We start from the raw sequence: 16,987 nt of genomic DNA on the forward strand, positions 1-16,987 counted from the left end.
TCGTCGTCAGAGGAACGTAGGGGGATCGAGGTATGGGGCTCCTCGTGTGCTTGAACAGCGTCCGCGGGAGGCTCCAAGGCTACCTCGGGGGCTGACGGGTTCATGGCGTTTTCTGGGGTGTCCTCATGTGGTGGGGAAACCGTGGGTGGAGTAATGGTGGTGGCGCGGTGTTTGAGCCACTGGCCCAGCATGCGTGTGGCACGGATTTCAAGGTCTTCCCTTGACCGGAGTTCGTCCAGTGACGCGGGGCCGAGTGTCACCAAGCTTAGACTGGCGTGGCGACGGTGGCGAACGCGCGGCGGGCGCTCTCCGGGTGAGGCGAAATCCATGTTGTGCTCTGTTGCCGGTCCTTAGAGAGTCAGGAAAGCGGATCTATTGCTGCTACTCGTATCAATCAGGAGAGCGAATTCTCTTGCGGCTGCTTCGAAGCGAGTCAGGAAAGCGAATCTGCTGCTGCTTCGAAGCGAGTCAGGAAAGCGAATCTGCTGCTGCTTCGAAGCGAGTCAGGAAAGCGAATGTGCTGCTGCTTCGAAGCGAGTCAGGAAAGCGAATGCCTGCTGCTGCTTCGAAGCGAGTCAGGAAAGCGAATCGCTGCTGCTTCGAAGCGAGTCAGGAAAGCGAATGCCGCATCCTTGCGCCGCGACTGAGCGAGGAAGCCGCGCCGAAGGGCGAGGAGGTGAAACGCGCGCCGATTGGCTCAGGGGCAGCGCGGCCTCTCTTCGCGAGTGAGTCGCGGGTGGCAGCACTGAGCCCTGCTTAGGCCACGCACTGAGTTCAAGACAAGTGGTTTCGCAACACAATCGCGGAGTTTACTCTTTTTTTTCTTATGTTGTTTCTTTTTGGCATTTCTGACTGCAACGTAGGCTGATGTTCAACCCGCCTCCCTTCTTTTGCTCAACTCGCCAAGAGAAAAACAAACGTGTCAACAATGTTATTGTGCTATGTTGCACGTACCCACTGCTCGTGTCGCGCCCCAGGAACAAGTTTATTGTGTTCTCATAATTATGATTACTCGTTCTATTCACCGGTAGCTCGGCTACGCTTTCAAGTGCACCCTGGTCATTGCCGCAAAGCACACCGTGCGCACAGCTTCAAACTCCGCCACGCCAACATCGTTCACTTGATCACTAGTCGCGAAACAGGGCGCGTTCATGCTCTGTTGGCCTCAGGCGTTTCAAATTTCGCACGCCGGCACCGCTGACTGGTGCCTACACGACCGTCAAATTTCGTCGCGATAGCTTATGTAGGCTCGTAGATAACGTCAGCGAAATCAGCCTAAGACGCGCGCGCGAGCCCAATTCAGCATTCTAGGGGACGGAAGAGAGCGAGGGGACTGTTGGCGCCGCTCCTTACTCCTCCCTCTCCCATCGCCCGTACGAAGGCAGCTACGCAGGGCGCGCGCGAAACCGCTAGCTATGCAGCATGCGGAGAGCGCGCGCATCTCTTTTCCCACTTCAAGGTACTACATTTGTAATAACAGTGTAAAATTTCCCCTTAGGCAGTGCTGCTTCGTGAACGTGCGCACCCATTTCCGCTCGCCAGCCACCGCTACAGCAATGCGGCTCTGAATTTCAGTCCGGAGCACTGCTGCATACGTGCGGGCGGCCGCCGAGAGGGCATTAGTTCTAGCAGCCATAGAGACACACCTCAGGGCCCGCAAAAGCGCGTCGAACGACAAGAAGAAACAAAACGTTAAAAAGAAAAAAAAGGAGGGATGACGGCTGCCTGCTTTTAAATGTTGCGCTACATCAGAATTAAGTAAATGTGTAGCAACGACCGCCTCATCATCCTCGGTGTGTGAAACACGCGCCGTGGTAATTAGTGTATGCAGGCGAACGTGGCCGCTCGCGCAGAGTCGCCTCACGCGCCCCATACTTGCTCTGTGTGTGTTGTTGTGCTGAGCCCCATGGCGTTCCGTGCGGTTCTGCTGCAAAAGCTGTAGCACACGCGCTGTCCGACCGCGCACGCCGCGTGTTTGAAAACAAGAAGCAGTAGCAAGTGCCGTCGAAATGGTAAAAGAAGAGAAGAGTGCAGTACCGTAGCTGTCTCTCGCTTAGGAGGTCACCTCAACAGTACTGCACGGGGGAGGGTAAGGAGAATAAAGGAGCCAAGAGAAAAAAAGATTAAAGAGGACGAGCGGAAGGCCGTGAAGAAGAAAAAAAAGAGAGAGAAAGAAGCGTGAAACGGGGCTTATGGCAGCGTGGCAAGGTTCGACGACTCAAAGAACTCAATGAGAGCTGGGAAGGCTCTCTTGAGTAAAACCGCAAAACCCCTAGGAAACAGAAAGTCCTCAGGACGGGCTATGGGGAGTCCAAGGCGTCGATTAGGATTTCACGAGCTGAGAGATATATGCAGTGCATATATCTATACAAGGGATATATAAAAGTGCATATATCATATAAAAGGGACTCTCACGGGCCTAATGGCCCGTGAGAGTCCCTTTTTGTGTGTGTTGTGCTGCGCGCATGGCGTTCTGATACAAAACTTTCAGCACACGCGCTGTCGCAATGAGAATGTGACAGCGCGCGCCGGGTGTGTGTAAACGAGGAAGCGTGGAACAGAGGGAACGGACGGAATTGTCGAGATTCTCACTACATCCCAATGCCAATGCAGACACTTTGGGTGGCTCTGAGAAGAGCCGTTGGGTGTTGGCTGCGCGGACGAGCGCTCGGTCGCCTACTTGGAGCTGGTGTACTTGGTGACGGCTTTGGTGCCCTCCGACACGGCGTATTTTGAGCCCCTCGTAAAACAAAAATAACCTAAACAAAAATGAGGCAAACCCGCACCACCAAGGTATAGCAGCTTTAAGCCAATCAAAAGTAAATGAAGAGGGGTGGAAACCCAAAATGTAATTTGAAGTAAAGCCAATTATTAAGAAAAAAACCGAGGTAAACCAACAGAGAATGTTGATGCGTAACAGGAGGGGATAGGACGGCGGAGGACTTGTCTGCATCAGCGTGGGATGGGTGAGGTCTCGTTCCGTCCAATTTTTTATTTCGTAGGAGGAAAAGGGGGAAAAGGAACTAGGACGTCTTAAGAGAGCATGGTCCAAGGAGGCCAGCAGGTCCATCAGGGTTCCGAAAAGCGGTGCAGAGTTTCCAGTAGACCAGACTGCACCGGCCAGGAGGAGTATTTGCATAACCGGATGGTTCCGGTAGGGGTGACTTGACATCAGGCAGCAGTGGGGTTGCAGAATCCACTGGACTGCAGGTCAATGGAAGATCTGCAAGAAAGCTGAAAATGCTGTCAGGCAGGTTGAGAAGGGGTATCTAGGGCACAGAGAAGGATGGGAAGAGGAGCTAAACTGCCAAAAGAAGAAAGCAGCCATTCCATCTATAGTGTCCCCGGAGACAAGCTCCACCTTAGTTGGCATAACCAAGGACACTATAAGACGAAAGGCGAAGGGCAAGGTGGGAGGGATATAAAGTGGAGACAGGGAAAGAGGAGAGGGAAAGGAAACCGATGAAGGAAAAGGTAGAAAGAATTAGGAGGAGTCCGGGAAAGTGAACGATGAAATGATTCGATATAGACGAATAAGAAGTGCGCGCTTTCTTTGATCTGTAAGAAAGGAGAGGTAACGATCAGGTGTAATGGTAGAGGGGAGATTCTCTTTAAGGGGATTAGCAATGTGAGATGTAAGGGTACAGTCATTGAAGTAGTGAAGCAAGTCTGTGCAAGGATTACCACAGGCACATTTACTGTGGGATAAAAGGTGAAAGCGGAAATAATAGAAAGGGAAGCGGCCATGAGCGGAGGTGAGGTGGACAATGGGTCTTTAAGGTGGAAAGAAAGAGGGAATGCGACTGACGTTTTTTATCCATTGAAAGAGTGCAGTGTCGCTATTCTCTCGCGCCCAGTGAGCATTCCACTGGGCGAAGGAATAGGCACGCATCCTTGATTTGATAGAGGAGGGAGCGACAAGGAGGGTTCGAGAAACACCATGGGAGGCGGCGGAGTTGGCGAGGGATCCGCCATCTCGTTTCCCTCGATGCCCTGGTGTGCCGGTACATGGAAAAGAGATACCCGTCGCCGGTTAGAGATGAACTGAAGGAGCTGCTTGATTTGCCTGACAGAGGGATTTGTTGTCGTGAAGTATTCAATGCAGTGAGTATGGACAAGCAATCGGTGTAGATGTGGAGAGGGATGAAATGGGGCAAAGTCTGTATATAGGCTAATGCCTCCAGTAAAGCAGCTGTTTCGGTAGCATAAGATGAAGTGGAACCAAAAAGTTTAAATTTTCCAACTTTGGTGATGTGGCCTGTTGGACTATAAAGTACGAAAGCGGCTCCAGCAGACTGGGAAGAGTAGGAGCCGTCGGTATACAGATGATAGGCCGGCATAGTGATTACAGAGGGTACATCTTGAAGGCGGGAATGGGTAAAACGAGATTTCATGCTTGGATGAAAGTCCCAAGGGTTCATAAAGTAGTTAACAAGCGCCGGATGGTAGGAGTCAGGGCCATAAAATGTGAGCGCTTTGAGTGCAAATAAAGAGAAGTAGGCGTTTAGACGGTCTAATTCAATATGGAGCGGTGGTGTGTTAGCCAGAACCTGAAGCGACGATGTACGCGTCGTGCGGAAGGCACCGGTGATTGGGAGCAGAAGGGTACGTTGGATAGAGGATATTTTGATTTTAGACTGTGAAGTAGGAAACGTTGGCCACCAGACGGGAGAAGCATAAGTGATGGACGGAAGTAAAACCTGATTATAGAGGAGACGGAGAGCGGAAGGGCCCATCGAATAATGCATGCGAACGAGCAGGAGAAGACGGGAAGAGAGAAGGTCTGCTTTTGTACGGAGATGCGTTAAATGAGCGTTAAAGTTTAGGTGGGTGTCAAAGATGACCCCAAAAATTTTAATGTTCGACTGAAATTTGAGGGGAAAGCCATTAAAACGAACTATGAGAAGACGGGTGCGGGAAGAGGAAGCAGAGTGGCTATTGGGGAAGTATAAACAGGAAGATTTGTCGGTACTAATGGAGAGTTTCGTACGCTGTGCCCAGGTCGAGATAAGATTAAGAGTAAGAGCTACCTTGGATTCTAAAGCGCGACGATTGTCTGCAGAGAGGACTATGACAGTGTCATCTGCATAGGCCTGCGCAACCACGTCCGGTGGAAAGGGGAGGTCAAGCAATCCGTAGATGACAATGTTCCACAGCAGTGGACTGAGTGGTGACCCTTGAGAGCTGCCCAAAGTAGGCGTAGCAGACACCTGACCACAGACAGAGCTGGCCAGACACGGCGTGTTTGGCCAGGTCGCCGGGCAACAGCAGACGCATGGCAGTCTGGATCTCCCGGCTCGTGATGGTCGAGCGCTTGTTGTAGTGAGCCAGACGGGACGACTCCGCGTCGATACGCTCGAAGATGTCGTTCACGAAGCTGTTCATGATAGACATGGCCTTGCTGGAGACTCCAGTGTCCGAGTGCACCTGCTTCAGCACCTTGTAGATATAGATCGAGAAGCTCTCCTTCCTGCGGCGCTTCTTCTTCTTGTCGGTGGCGCGCACGTTCTTCTGCGCCTTGCCGGCCTTCTTCACGGCCTTACCGCTGGGCTGGGGAGGCATCGCAGTGTTGTTGTCAGTAGCCGAGCAAACGAGATCGGAATACGCCCGACCGGTCGTGTGTGAGTGGTTTTAACGGGGAAAAGGGAGAGATAAGTACAGCGCTGTTACTGCCTCTCGTGCGAGGGCACCTCCACGGCGCTGTACGGGTGAGGGGAGAGGGATGAAAAGGGTGGCGAAGAAAACAGAGTATAGAAGTGAGAGATAGCCCAGCGGTAAGGCACGTCAGGAAGGCGCGGGGGCTACAGCCGCTCGTACAGTTCGGCGCCGTCCAACAAATCGAGCAGCGCCGCGAAGGCACGCCCGGTCACTGATGAATGCGCCGCCGGGAACAGAAGCGCATCGGTACTGTCGCACGGCAGGCCAAGGCGGCGGTAGGCGCTCGTGAGCGTGTCACGCTGCACCAAGTACTCTGGGCACCGTAAAAGCACGTGCTCTAAGTCCTCCACATCGGCGCACTTGAGGCAGAAGGGGCTCCCCGTACCTTGCAAGCGGTGCGTCCTTGCTGCGGTGCGGTAGCAGCCGATGCGGAGTCGAAGCAGCAGCGCCCGGTCTCGTCTGTGAAGTCCCGTGCGTGGCAGCAGCTTCGGCGGGTTGCCACTGGCGACGCGGGCGTCCGGGTGTCTCGCTCGCAACATGCCCGCCACAGTGTGACGGGCGACATCGAAGGGAGTCACGACGAGCGATCGAGGCACCGACGCCGTGTGGGCGGCCCTCCCGAGCCGGTCCGCTTTCTCGTTCCTGTGTATGCCGATGTGGGCAGGCACCCACTGCAGAATGAGGTCGCATCCCTGCTCGCAAACGCCGTGCATCTTGCGTAGGAGGCGCTGAATCAGCGGGGGTCCCTGGTCGGCCCTGGCCAGCATGTGCAGCGCCGCGCGGGAGTCTGTCAGGATGGCCGCCGCAGGGATGCGCCGTCGGTAGATCAGCTCGGCCGCCAAGTCGACGGCCGCCAGCTCCGCGTGTGTCGATGAGACCGCGCTCAACACGCGGCACTGACTCTGCGCCGGGATTGAAGGAGAGACGCACGCGGCAGCAGCCCCGCCGTCCCGCAAGACCGAGCCGTCGGTAAACACGAGCACCCGGCCGGCCAGCTGCTCATTGATGGCTGCAGCCGTCTCCTGTTGCAAGGCGCAAATCGGTGTGTTGCGCTTGCCTCGAACGCCAGGGATGGTCGTGCGAATGAGCAGACGACGCTCTCGATGCGGGGGCGGAGCGAGCCATGCGCTTGTGGCGCCGCCCCGTACCAGGTTGGAGAACTCGGCCACGCGGCGGCCCATGCCGGAGCTCGGGAGAGAGTGCAGCCGGTCGATCAGCTGCTGGCCGTGCCGAGAGCGATGCAAGCGCTCCACGTCGTTGAGGGCCCGCCCCTCGGCACGGAGAGAGATGGGCGTCTCCCCCGCCTCGGCGAGAGTAGCGCCGCACTGCGAAGACCGCGGGAGGCACAGGAACTGGCGTACGACGGCTCGGTGATCCGCGTCCATCACCGTCCATTGCGTCGGCTGCAGGTCCGCCAGGGGCAACGCGTACAGGATCCGCGCCGAGGCCACGGAGTTGTACAGGCGCAGCGCGAGGGTCGGCGAGCATCCTTGGCCACGAGCAAGCAGGGAGCGTGCGGCGCCCGCCACCTGCGCGACACCTTTCCGCATAGCAGCCACTGCATCACACCAATTGAGCCGCCGGTCTATCACAAGACCAAAGTAGCGAACACGCTTCTCCCACGGAAGCAGTACTCCCTTGAGGGTGAAGCGCGGCGTGTTGTACTGCCCCTCGTACTTTGGGTGTACGATGAGCGCCTTGGTCTTGGCTGCCGAGAGGGTGAGGCCGATCCCGCTGATGTAGGCGTCGACCCCATCCAGCGCGCACTGTACACAAGCACGCACCGCATAGCCGACACTGGTGGGGCCGCTCGCGAACAACGCGATGTCGTCCGCGTACATCGCGATGCGAACCTCGTGCGTCGGGAACTGGGGAATGTAGTCGGGGATGCGAGCCAGCGCGAGGTTGAACAGGAATGGGCTAAGCACACTGCCCTGTGGCACTCCTGTCCCAACCGCACGCGGCCGACTGAACGCTCCCCTCACGCGCACCCGCATCGTCCGGCCGCCGAGGAACGCCGCTACGTAGCTCCGCATTCGACCGCACACTCCGAGCGCATCGAGTGCGTCCATGATGGTAGTGTGCGGCAGACGGTCGAAGGCGCTCTCGACGTCGAGGAGGACGAGGTAGCCCGCCTCGCCCCGGCGTTTCGCTGTCTCCAGCGTGGTGATCACATCGGCCAGGCAGTCCACAGTGGCCCGGAGTCGCCGGAAGCCGCTCTGTTCCGCCGCAAAGGTGTCGAGTGCCGCCGTAATCCACTCGAGCCGCCGCAGCGCCATGGCCTCGAGCACCTTGCCAGCGGCGGAGGTGAGCGAAACGGGCCGGTACGAAGCAGGGTTGCTGGCTGCCTTGCCAGCCTTGAGCAGCGGGACGACCACCGCCTCGTTCCACTCGTCCGGGATGCAGCCAGTTCGCCAGACGTTGTTGTAGGCGTCGAGCAGCAGCAGGAGCTGGTCACCATCCAGGTTCCTAAGCATCTGATATGTGACGCCATCGGAACCTGGTGCTGACCGGCGTTTCCTCGATGTGAGCACTGTGCGAAGCTCACCGATAGTGAAGTGAGCATCGCACAGCGCCCTGATGTCCTCGAGGATCCCGGCCGTTGGGAAGTAGCGCTCCGGTGCAAGCAGCTCTCGCCTTGGATGCGGTTGCGGCTGCAGCACGTACGGCGCTGGTGCACGGATGGTGGGAGGCGGGCAGAAAGTCTCTGCGAGCAGCTCGGCCAGCTGCCCGTTGGTGATGCCACGCGCCACGGCGATGGAGAGGGCGGGGCAGCGCGGCACGCGGGGCCGCAGGATCGCTCCCAGGATTCGCCACGGGCTTGATCGCACACTCGCCCGTTCCAGCGACGAGCAGAGGCTGGACCAGCTGGCGTTGCGGCGCTGCTACGCGTGGCGACGGCATACCGCGTCGAGGCGGTTGTATAGCGTCCAATGCTCGCGTTTAACCGAGCGCAGCGCTATCCTCTCGGCTCTGCGACGCACAGCACGGATGTTCAACTGTTTCATGTCGGGAACGGGCGTCCCGGCCGGCACAACACAGCGAGTCGACGCGGCTCGCGCGCACCGCGCGATGTGTTCGAAAAAGAGGCCGCCCTCCGAGACTGGCACTATAGCACACAGTTCCCGGAATCGCGGCCAATTCACAACACTGTATGCGCGCGTCGGTAGGTGGGCGGCGTGGCGGGGCTCGAGGTGGATTGGGTAGTGGTCGGACCCTCGCATGTCGGGGCTGCGGCGCCAGGTGTAGTGGCAGCGCTCCGACACTAGCGAGAGGTCCAACACACTTCCCTCGGAACCACGACGGGTGAAAGTAACGCAGCCCGTGTTGGCTACGAGCAGAGCCGCCCGCTGGATGGCGTCAAGCAGGTCGCGGCCGCTACTGTCCGTGTGGCTTGAGCCCCACGCGGTGTTGTGGGAGTTAAAATCCCCGCACACAACGAGATCACCGGGCACCCGTTGCGACAGCCGGACGATCAGCTCCTCGTCCCAGAGGCCGCCGCAGCACGCGTAAACACTCGCGACGCACGTGTCGGTTGTTCCGATTCGTACGGTCACCGCCACTCACTCGACGCCCGTGCACGGCAAATCGTCCACACTCACCACGGCTTGAGGGAGCTCAGCGCGTACGTAAAGTGACGCGCGAGATCGCCCAGCCGGATGAGCGGAATCGGTACACGGAATGGCCTTGCATGACGCCTGCTCGCAGCTAGCAGCACTGTGGTAGCTGACGAAGCCTGGCAGGTTGAGCTCTCCCGGGCGAACGTGGGTTTCTTGCAAAGCAAGCACGTCGCATCCGTCCGACAGAGCCCCATCCGCCAGCTCTGGATGACGGCGGCGCATCGAACGAACGTTCCATTGACAGATGCGCGGCCGTTGCTCCACTGGTGTGCTAGCCATGCTGGATCAGGGCGTCATGCATTCCCAGAGCTGCCACACACATGTGACGCGCTGGCGAGTCGGCAGGTACCGATTCCAAAAGTGCACGCAATGCCGACGCGAGCGTCGTTATAACGAGGTCACGTGCGTCGGGTGTTGTCGCACTGTGGGGCTGTGCAGGGCTGCTCTCGGCGACTGGCTGCGGCGCTGTGTTGCCGGCTAACACGTCGCGAAAGGAGCGTCCCGGCTGAACCGTCGGCGATGGTCGTGGCTCGGGGGTGCGCTGTCCTGTAGTGGTGGCCGGCTGCCGGTTCAGCGCTGCAGGGGCACTGCTCCTCGCGAGAACCAAGGCTTGTCGGCGCGTGATGCACGGGACGGTTCTCGCGAGTATGCTCGCCACCCGTCGCTCGAGCTGCCAGTTGGGGCAGCGTGGCTCTGCTGACTCGTGCGGCCCCGGCAATTAATGCAGCGGGTCCGCTTTGAAGTGCAGGCGCTCGTCGCGTGCGACCCCGCGCACTGCAGACAGCGTGGGTCGCGGGAGCAGGTCGCTGTGGCGTGGCCGAACAGACCACATCGACCGCACTGCAACGGCCGCGGCAGCTGCGGGCGCACGACACGGCGGTGTCTGAAGAGGTGGACCTCTTCCGGCACGTCTCTGCCAGCGAAGCGGAGGGTTGCCACATCGCCGCTCCTGGTGACGGCGAGAACGGGCACCCGGGACTCGAGCCCCTCAAGTATGGAAGGCCCATCGATCGCCGGGTCCACGTTGAAGAGCGTGCCCGTGCAGGAGTCGGCAATGAGTGCCTTCCCCTTGACAGGCACGTCGCATATCACCAGGACGGCGAGTAGTGCGGAGAGGTCCGTGCCGGGCAGCGCGTCGATGGCTACGACGTTCCGCCGAAGGTTCGGCCGCACTCGATGGGTGCCTGGAACACCGGCAAGAAAAGCGGCAATCGCGTCGCGCGATGCCGCAAGAAAGTGGGCCTTTCTTGCCAGTGGTCTGTAGAGGACAGTTTCCCGTCCCTCAGCGGCCGGTGCGGTGTCTTCTGCTGTCGCAGGGGTGCTTGATCGTACGCCACCGGTAGCGACGGTGGTGATCGTCACCGAGCGCATGTTGCGGCGCTTACGCCTGCTGTGTTGTTTTTTCTTGCCCGGCTGCTTCGCGCTGGGGCGAGGAGGCTCCACGGGTGGCGGCTGCTCAACACCCTCTAGAGAACTTAAGGCCTTCTGGCTGACCCTCTCCCCTTGAGCGATGTCACGCACAAGAGGCCAACATAGAAGTTCCGTGCAGCGTGCTACGAAGCTACGAGCGGCGCACCAGTTTTGAAAATGAAGCGCGGAAGATATACAATGGTTAACCCTGGCTATTCGGAGAAGACCGAGGGGACGAAAGCGGCGACAACAATTCAATTAGTTCCAGGAGCCCCGGCGCTCCTTGAAAAGCTTCGGGGTTAAACAAGTCCCGGCATGCTCGGCCATGCTATTGCATGCTTCCGAACGCACATTTTTTTTCTAGATGGGACCAGTGCATGTAGTCTCAACACTTGTGCTGTGCTTGCGATTGTGTGTACCGCGAGTCTTCATTGCCCCGGAATGTGGAGTGCCATGCCAAGATATGCCTAATAAGTGCTGCGTGCCCAATTGCCGGAGCAATTACATGTACAAATCAAGGCAGAAAAATAGTTTCCGCAAGATTAAGAAGCCCAGAGTGTCTGGATTAGGGCGCTACCACGTGCAGACTTCATTGTATTAGCGCACTCCAGGGTAAGATGTTCAGAACTTCTTTAAATAGTAACTTTTGAAAAATACGGAAACGTTAATTGCTCAATTACAGCAAGTGCATTTATAGAAAGTGATGATTCCTCACAGTTCGACGCCTACGCGGATTGACATAAATCTGAATTTGTGCTAAGGCACCTTTTGTGGTCTAGCACGAATATTTTATTAATGTACTACTGCTGCAAGATGAATGACAAAATATTGGATGCCAATGCTAATGCAAGGAAGAGAAAAGCTGAAATTCTGCGCAATAAGGCAGCTGTTTTCGTGTAAATAGCTGCACAAATGTTTTATATCCCATTTCTAAACTCATTTGAGTTGTTGTAAATTAGTGGACTGCGGTAATTAGTGCGTGGAAAGCGAAATTATTCGTTTGACCATAATCTAGATTGTAATAAATACATGTGTTCCCAATAAAATTGTTCATACGCAATTGTGAAGCTAATCGAGTGCATTACATTCGTCATTGCCGTGCCGTAAAAACCACAAGTACAAAATACGGAAGGAGAGGCTTTTATGGATTCAATTTACTTGAAGTAATAGGCATGAAGTATGGGGTATAATAAATAATAATAATAATTCACAAAAAACGTACATTACAAAGACGACAAAGCGCGATGCTATAAAAGCTTCTGGCATCAATACATGCACAAGCTTTACAAAGCTGTTTTGTATCTGTGCCTCTAAATAAATGCTTTGTAAGGTGCCTGCTGCTCATTCCGCAGTTTCGACTAAAGAAAACGTGTGGAGTGGTCAATAAAAGCATACGGCTGCTAGGTGAACCAAGCCGCGATCCCTTCACTGAACCCGTATCCCCGAGCGTGCCGATGGCCTCTTGCCCGTGACGTCACTCGCCGAGCACTCCGGCCTTCTAGTCTAGGAGGTGTTGGGCTGCTTCGCGCCGGGGCGAGGAGGCTCCGCGGGTGGAGGCGGGGCTTCGCTTCGCGTGTCCGTGACGTCATTTGGCGGCGCATGCGCTGTCGGGCAGCTCTCGGGAGCGTCGCTCGTGGCCGCGTTTGTGCTCGCCTCGGCGAGGGCGACCGCGGGCTCATGCGGCGCTCGAGTAAGCACGGCCAACACGGCTTCAGTGCCTCGCTCGGCATAAGCGGGGATGCCGACGCTTTCTCCTTGCGCGCTGGGCGATGGGGAACGGCTTCTAATAGAATCCGTGGCCAGGGTCATCTGGCTGTCTTTGCTGCTGCTCGACGAGTACGAGCAGGAAGGCGGGCAGCTGCTAGAGCGGCGCGAGCTGGCAGTCTCGTCGTCGCTCTCGATGCCGGTGGTGTCTCCGCCGTCGTCAACGTTATCCGGGGCAGCACGGCTGCGTCGTCGTCGCTGTGTTGCCGCTGGTGCAATATCCCTGCAGGTTCCGGAACATAGGAACCTCGGGGATGGGGCAGCAGCCTTGGCAGGTTGTGCCTCGTTTGCCGTAGTGGCGCAAAACTGGCGTCTCGCTTCCGCAAGAAGCAGTTTGAGCGCCGGCGAGTGTGGTGAGGTGGGGCCACGTGGCCCCTGCACTGGGTTGTCAGAGACTGACATCCTCAGTGCAGTGGAAAAAGCAGTGGACGCTAGGACCTCCGACTGTGTATGACCCCTTGGGAGCCCTAAAAAGGGCTACGCTCGAGAGCGCGGTCGTGGGTGCAGAACACGGGCGGCATGGAGGTTCGTTGAGTTCGATAGACGTTCGAAGGTGTCCGAGGCGCAGAAGGAACTCGCGACCGGTCGCGCGCGCCGCGTTTTTATCGCGGCAGGGTGGTGTTCACGCGACCTCGGAAAGCCGCGCTCGCCATTGGTCCGCGCGGCTTCTCTCCCTTTCCCTCGCGCTTTCCTTTGGGACCGGCGGCGGCGAGAGCGGCGAAGGCGCTACGAGCACGGCTCAAATCGCTCACAGATCGCCACTGTGCAAGTCGTTGCTACTCAGTCTACGCATCAACAGCACCAGCATGTCCGGACGCGGCAAAGGCGGCAAGGCGAAGGGCAAGAGCAAGACGCGTTCCAGCCGCGCGGGTCTCCAGTTCCCCGTGGGCCATATCCACCGTCTCCTGCGCAAGGGAAACTACGCCGAGCGCGTCGGAGCGGGCGCTCCCGTCTACCTCGCGGCCGTCCTCGAGTACCTGGCTGCCGAAGTGCTCGAGCTCGCTGGCAACGCGGCTCGTGACAACAAGACCAGGATCATCCCCCGCCACCTGCAGCTCGCCATCCGCAACGACGAAGAGCTGAACAAGCTGCTCTCCAGCGTGACGATCGCGCAGGGCGGCGTCTTGCCCAACATCCAAGCTGTGCTTCTCCCAAAGAAGACCAAGAAGGCGTAAGCGAGCTCCCAGCCGCCGGACTACAGTCGCGCTCGTCGCACAACCCAACGGTCCTTGTCAGGACCACCGAAATGCGCGTGACGGCAGGGTTTTGCTTGGCAATCCCGTTCTCTGCGCCTGTTTCCCTTTGTTTGAATTAGCGCAACCGTGCCTCTTGAACTGACGCTGCTGCTAGCTAGCTGGCATTTCAGTGCACGAATGTAGATGGAAAGCGAGCTTCCGGGTGTCCGGGGGCGCACAGGGACGAGCCTCACTGCAATTAGCGTACGATTCGCGTGGTGGAATGTGATAGGCGTTTGGGTCCCTAAAAACAAACAAACAAAAAATGGGCCATATCCGCAACCAGCATGCACTTATGAGCCAGGCAGGTATGCATGAGGAACGTGAACAAACGCATGCATGGCATACCAATACACAAAAGCTTGCACGCAACATCGGCCGCATTAATTTCGTTTTCGGGCGCGGCTTCTTCGCATGAGTGCGCGGACCATTTTGCAACGAACACGCATTTTGTTTATTTTTTCCCCCCTCTCTCTCTCTCGTCTTGTTCGTGCTCGAACGCGCGCAATACTTACCATATGCATACCAAACGAGGCACCACCTCGCACCGGCAGCCCACCACAGGCACACACAAAAAAATATTAATAATAAAAAATAACAACAAAACAGACAGACCGAGAGGGTACGGTTGGAGTACGTGGTCTCGCGTGCTCCCGTGGCCGAAGCAAACATGTAGGTGGTCCTGAGAAGGACCGTTTTGTGGTGCTTGCCTGACCGAGGGTGCGGCGCAGACAGCGGCCGAACTTAGGCGCGCTCGCCACGGATGCGCCAGGCCAGCTGGATGTACTTCGGCATGATGGTAACGCGCTTGGCGTGGATGGCGCACAGGTTGGTGTCCTCGAAGAGACCGACCAGGTAGGTCTCGCTGGCCTCCTGAAGGGCCATCACAGCCGAACTCTGGAATCGGAGGTCGGTCTTGAAATCCTGAGCGATTTCCCTCACCAAGCGCTAGAACGGCAGCTTGCGGATGAGAAGTTCGGTCGACTTCGGCCACGGTCCCAGGCCTGTAGCGATGCGGTTTCTTAACCCCTCCTGTGGCCGGTGCACTCTTGCGAGCAGCCTTGGTAGCAAGCTGCTTACGCGGAGCCTTCCCACCGGTGCTCTTACGGGCGGTTTGCTTGGTCCTGGCCATGGCGAACGGAGCGAGCGTCCGAAGTCGTCGACTGCCGGAGTGAAAATGACCCCTGGGCCGCGCGCGTCGTGCTTCGCCGCACTACTCTTCTCCTCTCCAACTCACTCCAGGCATGCAGCGGCAGGAGGTAGTCTTGTGCACTTTGGCGCGTCCATGCCATGGCATTAGGGAACCGCCTCACAGCGCGTAATACGCCGGACATAAGCTGCCACAAGGAGAAATGTTCACATGTAAGACAGGTTGCTCCCTCTGGCGGCGAAGAGTTCGACAAATACGTGATGCACCGCTCAAATCGCCCATCGGGCGGCCGCTCGTCCCCCTCTCTCTTTTTCCCCCGTTCTCGCGGCGTGTGGCATGCACAAATACGTTGCTCAAAAAAGTTTGTTTTCTTTAAATACAGCGCGTGTCCAGCGCCCGCTTCCTTACCGATCTAAGTATATGGCGCGAACAAGGGTCGCCCAGCATCGCCTACACGCACGCATGACGAAAGGGCCAGTCGTACAGAAATAACGAGAGAAAGTGAGTCTGCACTGTGCAAGCATATTTCTGTCTCAGTAAGCACACTTCACTGCTCTGCTCCTTTATTTTATTTTCCTCTTGTTTTGGGCAACTCAGCAGTGCATTGTCTTGCAAGAAGAGCCACGTTGGCCTCGAACCAACTGCTTATCACCTATAGCGCGCTGACAAGAAATGCCACTGTGACCCTGTACACAAGTATGAAAACAGCACGCGCCTCGATGTCTACCGCGCGCACCCTCGTCCATTTGAATACAATGCAGTGAGCCCGGTTCTAGCGACAGCTACCTAGCTAATCTCACCTTTCCATTCATTTGCGTCGCTCAAAAGAGTTACACAATTGTGACTTGCACGGTGGTAGTTAACGGCCGCCCAGTTCGTAGGGCAAGAGGGCTGGCTCCTTATTGTTTCTCCGACGCACGCAAACCAACGAAGCCATGCGAATGCCGCTCAGACACATCGTCGCGCGTAGGCTCAATCATTTAACGCTTGCACTGGAAAGAACAAATAACCGCCGTCTGTAGAAAACTCACTTTCTGCTGTTACACACTGGCCCGTGCCCGGCAATATTTTCCTCGCGCTTTGCTTCGTTGCGTACCCACAGGAGCTATTGTTGTGAAATATGGGGCTTAACATATAAAACTTACTTAACTTAAATGCGCCCGCTGACCGTCACGCTCGGCGTATGTATGTAACCGAGTGCTACTGCCCGGCTCATACTCTTCTCTAAGGGAGTAGAAGAAGCGAGCCATTTCAAAGCGACAAAAATGCGCATCGACGAGCTTACGATTACCTCTATCTTTTAATCATCAGTCCACTCTGGTTGCCTCAATCAGGGTCCAACCAAAGGCGACAACTGAGCTGCACGAACGACCGCCACGTCGCAACTCGGACAGACTGAGGGCGGGTGAAATGGGAGCAACACAACACACAGTGGCGAGCGCAAATGCAATCGAGCAAAGCTCGCCTTGCGAGGGCGAAAAACAATGCTACCACACCTTATGAATACATGCGGTTGCGCTCGCTCACCTGAACAAAGTTTACCGCGCGTGTCTCGTACGGCCGAACGCGAGATAATGGCATGCAAAAGAGGGTCAACGGAGCAGGAGATCGCAAATCCTGCGCATCACTGCCGAAGCACCAAGTGGGTAGCCCTGAAGAGGGCTGTTGGGTTCTTCAGAGGAGCTGATGCGCTGCTTGCAGACGATGCCGCGCACGCGTGCTGCTTAGCCTCCGAAACCGTAGTGGGTGCGGCCCTGACGCTTGAGGGCATACACCACGTCCATGGCTTTGTTTGTCCCCATAAAAGAAAAAGAAAGTGGGGAAGCCCGCACCACCAGCTAGGTATGGCAGGCGTAAACCAATCAAAATAAATGAATAGGGGAGGCGAATGCCATCCCAAAGAAAATTTGTAGAAAAGCCAATTAGGAAAAGAAAAAAGACGGAGGCAAGCCTGTAGAAGTTGAGAAGAATTGTCAAGAGTGAAGAAGAAGAGAAGGAGCTAAGCGCAGAATGAAAATCATGCTCCTAACAAGAACCAACAAACCCCCCCCCCAACCACCCACCCACCGCTCCGGGCACGTGTAGGCTGAGGATTAGAGGTGGTGGCAGCAGAGGAGGCATCTCCCAGACGGCCAGGAATGAAGGCCAGG

The 16,987-nt window shown here is 56.8% G+C and overlaps 1 protein-coding gene across 1 annotated transcript; it reads right to left on the reverse strand.

Annotated features, from left to right (window-relative positions):
- Positions 1-5,801: 5,801 nt before the first annotated feature.
- Positions 5,802-9,557, reverse strand: LOC142588574 (uncharacterized). Its single transcript, XM_075700411.1, has 2 exons — positions 9,390-9,557; positions 5,802-8,543 (listed from the first exon to the last, which is right to left on the reverse strand). The coding sequence occupies exons 1-2, from the start codon at positions 9,555-9,557 to the stop codon at positions 5,802-5,804; spliced, it is 2,910 nt and encodes a 969-aa protein (XP_075556526.1).
- Positions 9,558-16,987: the final 7,430 nt, after the last annotated feature.

Source organism: Dermacentor variabilis, chromosome 7 (genome assembly GCF_050947875.1).
Source record: "Dermacentor variabilis isolate Ectoservices chromosome 7, ASM5094787v1, whole genome shotgun sequence".
Lineage (NCBI taxonomy): Eukaryota > Metazoa > Arthropoda > Arachnida > Ixodida > Ixodidae > Dermacentor > Dermacentor variabilis.